General features: G+C 41.4%; 1 protein-coding gene across 4 annotated transcripts in view; it reads right to left on the bottom strand.

The window, feature by feature from the left end:
• lrp1aa (low density lipoprotein receptor-related protein 1Aa) overlaps positions 1-7,500 on the bottom strand; it is a 139,965-nt gene that overhangs the window by 59,261 nt on the left and 73,204 nt on the right. For all 4 annotated transcript variants that reach the window (XM_053227265.1, XM_053227267.1, XM_053227266.1 and 1 more), the window contains 7 exons: positions 7,067-7,234; positions 6,282-6,464; positions 5,229-5,426; positions 2,892-3,137; positions 963-1,160; positions 532-739; positions 72-236 (listed from right to left, as the gene is read on the bottom strand). In XM_053227265.1, the coding sequence (XP_053083240.1) occupies positions 72-236; positions 532-739; positions 963-1,160; positions 2,892-3,137; positions 5,229-5,426; positions 6,282-6,464; positions 7,067-7,234 (1,366 nt within the window). The remainder of the gene's footprint in view (positions 1-71; positions 237-531; positions 740-962; positions 1,161-2,891; positions 3,138-5,228; positions 5,427-6,281; positions 6,465-7,066; positions 7,235-7,500) is intronic.

The raw sequence follows: 7,500 nt of genomic DNA, 5'->3' as shown, positions 1-7,500 counted from the left end.
TTGGAATATTGCTGGAAAATACCTGAGACAGTGAAGCTCTTTGTTGGTGCTGGTGGTCAGACAGCCCTTACCTGGCGTCTATCCAGAGGATTCGTCTCTCGAGGTAATCGACTGTGAGGCCGTTCGGCCAGCCTCCGTTTCCTGTCTCTTTATGGATCGTGCGCCGCCCAAATCCACTCATAGAGGCAGCCTCGATCCTCGGCATGCTCGCATCCCAATCCGTCCAGAACAGGATTCTGTGAAAAGTTCATTCGTGGGATATTCTTAGGATAGTAGTTAGTCTAAAGGAAAGAAATATGTCATTGCTGGAAAAAAATAAAACTGAACTACTGCTGTATTTTCTGGTATTAACTACAGGGTGAATATTTAAAGGAGGGAAGAGCGCTTCTGATTGACCATAATTATTCCAAAAAGACCTGAAAAGAAAACTGAAAGAAAAATACACGTCTCGTTAATCTGACAACCATACGATAAATTTAAAGGAACTTTAAAGGGTGAAAGGGTGAAGGGTGACGTGACTGTGTACAGTACCCCTCTCTGGGGTCGAGAGCGATGGCCCGCGGGTGCTCCACGTCTCCGGCTAGCAGCGTAGTGCGCATGGTGCCGTCCAGTTTCGCCACCTCGATTTGATCCAAGTTACTTTCCACCCAGTAAATATTTCCAGCTATCCAATCCACAGCTAATCCTTCAGGTGTCGCCAAACCGTACTGAATCACTACATCGAAACTTGTCAGAGCCGCTGAGACACAGAGACAGAGAAAAATATTTCTAATAAAAGTGCATCTAAATTTTTCCAAATTTTACCTGAAAATTACTGTGTATTCTGGATTTTTATTTATTTATTTATTTTATTTCTGATGATTTTCCTGAAAATCTGATTTTTATTGAAAATATCTATTCACAGTAAAATAATTTCTAGATTTTCTTCTAAAATTTAAAAAAACTCTGGCTCTGATCCTCACCTCCGTTCTCGGAGAGTTTCCCGCGGTAGATTTTGTCCTCCACCACGTCGGTCCAGTAGAGCGTGCTCTCGTTCAGATGGAAGTCGAGCGCGATGGTGTTGCGAAGTCCTGGTACAAGGACGCTGAACTCTCCTTTGTGCAGATCGATGCGTCGGATCTCATGACGGTTTGAGAAGATGATGAACGGCTTAAACGGGTCTGAGAGAAAGAGAGAAGGATAAATGATGGAATACAAACAAAACAAATAGATCAATAGGTAAGAGACTGAAAAAGACTAACATGAAGAACAACAATGTCGTGAAAACATCTGTCAAGAGATATTCAAAATATATACAAATGTTTTATTTATTTATTCAATTGTAAAATTTATTAATTAGTTCATTATTTATAAATTATACGGTGCTTCTAACACCCAAGATTGCTTTAAAAATTACAAAAAAATTTGAAAAGAAAAAAAAAAGCAGTAAGTAATTTATTGTGCAGATCTTTCTAGTGTAAATTAGTTTTTTTCCTTAAATTTTATTAAATTCTGTTTTTCTAAAAATGTCTAAATCTCTTTAATAAACTGAGATAAAATGGGAAAATTTACCTTTATACCTTTTTACCTATTTATTTTTATAACACACTAATGACACACTAAATTTCTTTTAATTTATTGGTTTTAATTTTATTTTTTAATTTTCTGCAATAAATGTCTGAGTTTTAGTTTAAAAATTACTGTAAATAATTATAAAAAAATGGAAATAATGCACTTTTTCTGCCTTATGATCAGAAGTCACATATTTCCCCCTCAGCAGCTGTGAGGTTCGCCGTATTCTTCCCTCCGCATCCGTACACACGGGACACACAAACTTTAACGTCATAAAGCCGATGTCCAGGGAGCGTTTAAAGCAGTACTGGAATGCACGACTTCTTTTATTATACAAACTTTGACCTTTCCATTTAATCCAAACAGCATATCTGTACTTGCTTTTCTGACTAGATTTTCCAGAAACTCCATCTTCTGACTGAGATTCCGTGTCCATGGCAACCACAGCACTTCCTGCCAAAACAAATGTTTTCCCTTTTCTTCTTCATGCTTATTTTTCACATTTCCAGCATGTTAATAATGGAGCTATTCAGTGCGCTGCTGAATGTTTCCCAGTGCCCTCATTCTCACCCCGTTTATTACCCTCAAACCCAAAACCACCACCGTTATTACAAAATAAATGCCCTTCTGAGAAGCGCACTTCCTGAAGAAGTGGATGATCTCCAGCACTATAAAACATTCGACCTCTGTTTAAAGTGCTCAGTTATTTTCTTTTCTCTTTCTGGCTTTGTCCCGTTCTTTTAATCTCTTTAAAGAAAAAAAACGAACACTGGGAAAATCTGACTTTTTTTCTGTCATTTAATTAGGAAGAATTTCTCTTTTACATTTAACTTTTTTATATTCCTATAAACTGTGGTGCAGAAAGAATTTTATTTCATCATTTATCAAAAACTTATATATATGAAATATATATTTCAGTTTCTCATTTTTTAAATTCAATTTCCATTATATAGCTGTGTAAGAAATTCTCATATGAAACTTCAATTATTTTCTCATTTCTTTTTTAGATTCTTATTGTTATTTGTCTAGGGAAGGCAAGGCTTTATTTATTTATATAATAATTGAAAAGATAGAAACAAATTTACAAAAAAATATAAATAAATAAATAAAATATAAGTTAAGCCTGTACATATGTTTTTAACCGGTAATGGAAAAGGGAACATGGAATAGTAAATGCAGAGTAGGGAACAGAGAATAGGGAATAGGGAATGCATAAAGCCTACGGAATAGGGGATACACATTAGGGAATTGGGAATGTGGGATGTGCCGTAGGGATTAGGGAATACAGTTTGATGAACAGGGAATCGAGAACACGCCTCTAGGTGTTATATTTTCTTTACCGGTGCTCCTGCAGCTCTCCATGTCCGGCTCCAGCGCCCAACCGTCGTAACACGAGCACTTGACGGTGAATTTGTCTTGCTCACAGCGCTGGCTGCACTTCAGGTGTTTGGCACAGAAGCCCTGGATCTGGCAGGTTTTATTATTGGCACTAAGCTCCATTCCGAGAGGGCAAGAACACACGATTCCCAATCCCGGAGCCACGGAACAGTTGTGACTGCAGCCGCCGTTCTCCAGAGAGCACAGATCTGATCATACACAGAGAATGACACCGTGTTAAAGGGTACAGGATAACTCACTAACATGTAGCACCTGTACAAACCTTTATAAACACTATAACCATCAGGGGGTAGGGAGTAGGGGATAGGGGAGAGGGGATAGGGAGTAGGGGATAGGGAAGTAGGGGATAGGGAGTAGGGGATAGGGGATAGGGGATAGGGAGTAGGGAGTAGGGAGTAGGGGATAGGGAGTAGGGGATAGGGAGTAGGGGATAGGGGATAGGGGATAGGGAGTAGGGAGTAGGGGATAGGGAGTAGGGAGTAGGGGATAGGGAGTAGGGGATAGGGGATAGGGGATAGGGAGTAGGGAGTAGGGAGTAGGGGATAGGGAGTAGGGAGTAGGGGATAGGGAGTAGGGGATAGGGAGTAGGGGATAGGGAGTAGGGGATAGGGGATAGGGAGTAGGGGATAGGGAGCAGGGGATAGGGGATAGGGAGTAGGGGATAGGAAGTAGGGGATAGGGGATAGGGAGTAGGGGATAGGGGATAGGGGATAGGGAGTAGGGGATAGGGAGTAGGGGATAGGGGATAGGAAGTAGGGGATAGGGAGTAGGGGATAGGGAGTAGGGGATAGGGGATAGGGAGTAGGGAGTAGGGGATAGGGAGTAGGGAGTAGGGGATATGGAGTAGGGAGTAGGGAGTAGGGGATAGGGGATAGGGAGTAGGGGATAGGGAGTAGGGGATAGGGAGTAGGGGATAGGGGATAGGGAGTAGGGGATAGGGGATAGGGAGTAGGGGATAGGGAGTAGGGGATAGGGAGTAGGTGATAGGGGATAGGGAGTAGGGGATAGGGAGTAGGGGATAGGGGATAGGGAGTAGGGGATAGGGAGTAGGGGATAGGGAGTAGGGGATAGGGGATAGGGAGTAGGGGATAGGGGATAGGGAGTAGGGGATAGGGAGTAGGTGATAGGGGATAGGGGATAGGGAGTAGGTGATAGGGGATAGGGGATAGGGAGTAGGGGATAGGGAGTAGGGGATAGGGGATGGGGATAGGGAGTAGGGGATAGGGAGTAGGGGATAGGGGATAGGGAGTAGGGGATAGGGAGTAGGGGATAGGGGATAGGGAGTAGGGGATAGGGAGTAGGGGATAGGGGATATGGAGTAGGGAGTAGGGGATATGGAGTAGGGAGTAGGGGATAGGGAGTAGGGAGTAGGGGATAGGGGATAGGGAGTAGGGAGTAGGGGATAGGGGATAGGGAGTAGGGAGTAGGGGATAGGGAGTAGGGGATAGGGGATAGGGAGTAGGGGATAGGGGATAGGGAGTAGGGGATATGGAGTAGGGAGTAGGGAGTAGGGGATAGGGAATAGGGGATAGGGAGTAGGGAGTAGGGGATAGGGAGTAGGGGATAGGGGATAGGGAGTAGGGGATAGGGAGTAGGGGATAGGGGATATGGAGTAGGGAGTAGGGGATATGGAGTAGGGAGTAGGGGATATGGAGTAGGGAGTAGGGAGTAGGGGATAGGGAGTAGGGAGTAGGGGATAGGGAGTAGGGAGTAGGGGATAGGGAGTAGGGGATAGGGAGTAGGGGATAGGGGATAGGGGATATGGAGTAGGGAGTAGGGAGTAGGGGATAGGGTGTTAAGGTTATATAATGTTAAGGTTATATATAATGTTAAGGTTATATAATGTTAAGGTTATATAATGTTAAGGTTATATATAATGTTAAGGTTATATAATGTTAAGGTTATATAATGTTAAGGTTATATATAATGTTAAGGTTATATAATGTTAAGGTTATATATAATGTTAAGGTTATATATAATGTTAAGGTTATATAATGTTAAGGTTATATATAATGTTAAGGTTATATAATGTTAAGGTTATATATAATGTTAAGGTTATATAACGTTAAGGTTATATAATGTTAAGGTTATATAACGTTAAGGTTATATAATGTTAAGGTTATATATAATGTTAAGGTTATATAATGTTAAAGTTATATAATGTTAAGGTTATATAACGTTAAGGTTATATAATGTTAAGGTTATATAATGTTAAGGTTATATAACGTTAAGGTTATATAAGGTTAATTTTCCGTGGGTTAATCCCAATGCTCTCTCACCGCACAGTTTCTCGTCAGAGCCGTCGGGACAGTCGTCCTTCCCGTCACACAGCCTCTCAGGCGGCAGGCAGATGTTGGAGTCATTAACACACACGTGGTGAGAGAGTTTACACACCAGCGCTTCACAGTTCTCCTCGTCCGAGTTGTCCTCGCAGTCGCTGTCTCCGTCACACACCCACGCCTTACTGATGCACTTCGCTACGGGACGAAGGGTCAAAGGTCACAGCTGAGACCCCCGAGACTGTCACTTTAAATTTCATCATCAACATTTCGCTCTCTTCTTCCTTTCCTTCATTCTTTCTTTTCTCATTTCTCTCTTGTTTTTTCTTTTCCTTTACTCCTATTACTTTCTTTCTTCTCATTTTTGTTTTTTGGTCTTTGTGTCTTTCATTTTTCTTTCCCACTCCTTAAATTTCCTTCCTAGTCTTTCTTTCCTTCTAGTCTTTCTTTGCTTTCTTTCCTGTTTTCTGTCTTTTTAATGTTTTTCTTTCACTCTCTTCTTCCTTTGAATTTTTAATTCTTTTTTCTTTCTTTCTTGTTTCTGTCTTTTTTAATTTCATTATCCTTTTATGCTTTACTCGTTTTCATATTGTTTTATTTTGGCTACTGATTTTTATGTCTTTTATTCTTTCTGTCTTTCACTCTGGCTTCCTTTTTTCTTTCTTGTCTTTCTTTCTCCCTTATGAGTAAAATGTAAAACTTTCATTTTAAATTCTACACTTTTCAGACTTTTAGGGTTTTGTGAACTTTCAAATGAAAGGTTTAGACATGTGTGTGTGTGTGTGTGTGTATTAAAATGTTCAGCTCCTGCTCAGAAACTGGAGCTGTTAATATTTTATGTTCTTTTAATTCATAAAGGATTTTGAAAATAGAAGTAAATAATAAATAGAGTAATAAATGTGTTATTATTGTACTTGGAGTAAACTGTACTGCAGATGAGATGATGATCTTCAGAGTCAGACCTTCACTAACGTACATTATTTACTCATGAGCTCAAGTGCAGCAAACTAACCAATACACATCCACTACACTACATTACCCAGAATTCCTCACCAGAGTCTCTGCAGCCGAATTTGACGGCGGGGTCGCAGATGTTGGTGACGCCCTCGCAGTTTTTCTCGTCGCTCATGTCGACACAGTCGGTGTCTCCATCACAGCGCCAGCGCAGAGGAATACACAGACTGTCCATCCGACACTGGAACTCGTCTGTGTGACAGCCGCCGGGGGGACGGGTCGCTGAAACAGCACACACACCATACACACACACACACACACACACCATACACACGCGCGCGCGCACACACACACACACACACACACACCATACACACGCGCGCACACACACACCATACACACACACACACCATACACACGCGCACACCATACACACGCACGCACACACACACACACCATACACACACACACACACACCATACACACGCGCGCACACACCATACACACGCGCGCACACACACACACCATACACACGCGCGCACACACACACACACACACACACACCATACACGCGCGCACACACACACACACACACCATACACACACACACACACACACACACCATACACACACACACCATACACGCGCGCACACACCATACACACACACACAATCTATTAATAAATTATTATTATTATTATTATTATTATTATTAGTGTTTTTATATTATAAAAAATCTATTAATAAATTATTATTATTAGTAGTAGTATTTTTAATTGATGATTATAAATCTGCCCCTAAATTATTATTATTATTATTATTATTATTGTTATTGTTATTATTGTTATTGTTATTATTGTTATTGTTATTATTGTTATTATTACCGTTATTGCTGCAGTTGGCGTGGGTCTCGTCGCTGAAGTCGTTGCAGTCGTTGTCTCCGTCGCAGGTCCAGTAATCGGGGATGCAGCGGCCGCTGTCGCATTTAAACTGTGTGCTGGAGCAGGAGTGAGTGCAGCCCGCTTCATCGCTGTTATCACCGCAATCGTTATCTACAACACAACGCAATTACACAACAACGCTACACAATCGCCACAGGATACACAACAATTACACAACAACGGTACACAGTTGCCATGAGACACACAACAACCCATTCCAATCTTAAAGTATCACAAGAATATAAACTGTCATACAGGAAGTGAATAAATAAAATACACGAGCATTTATTCATCAGATCTGGTCATGGGGTGGAGTTAATGTAATGTCATGTAAATAATATGCAAATGAGGCTAAACCGGGGTGGATTCTGTTAAAC

Source organism: Pangasianodon hypophthalmus, chromosome 20 (assembly GCF_027358585.1).
Source record: "Pangasianodon hypophthalmus isolate fPanHyp1 chromosome 20, fPanHyp1.pri, whole genome shotgun sequence".
NCBI lineage: Eukaryota > Metazoa > Chordata > Actinopteri > Siluriformes > Pangasiidae > Pangasianodon > Pangasianodon hypophthalmus.
This window is presented reverse-complemented; position numbering and strand designations above follow the sequence as displayed.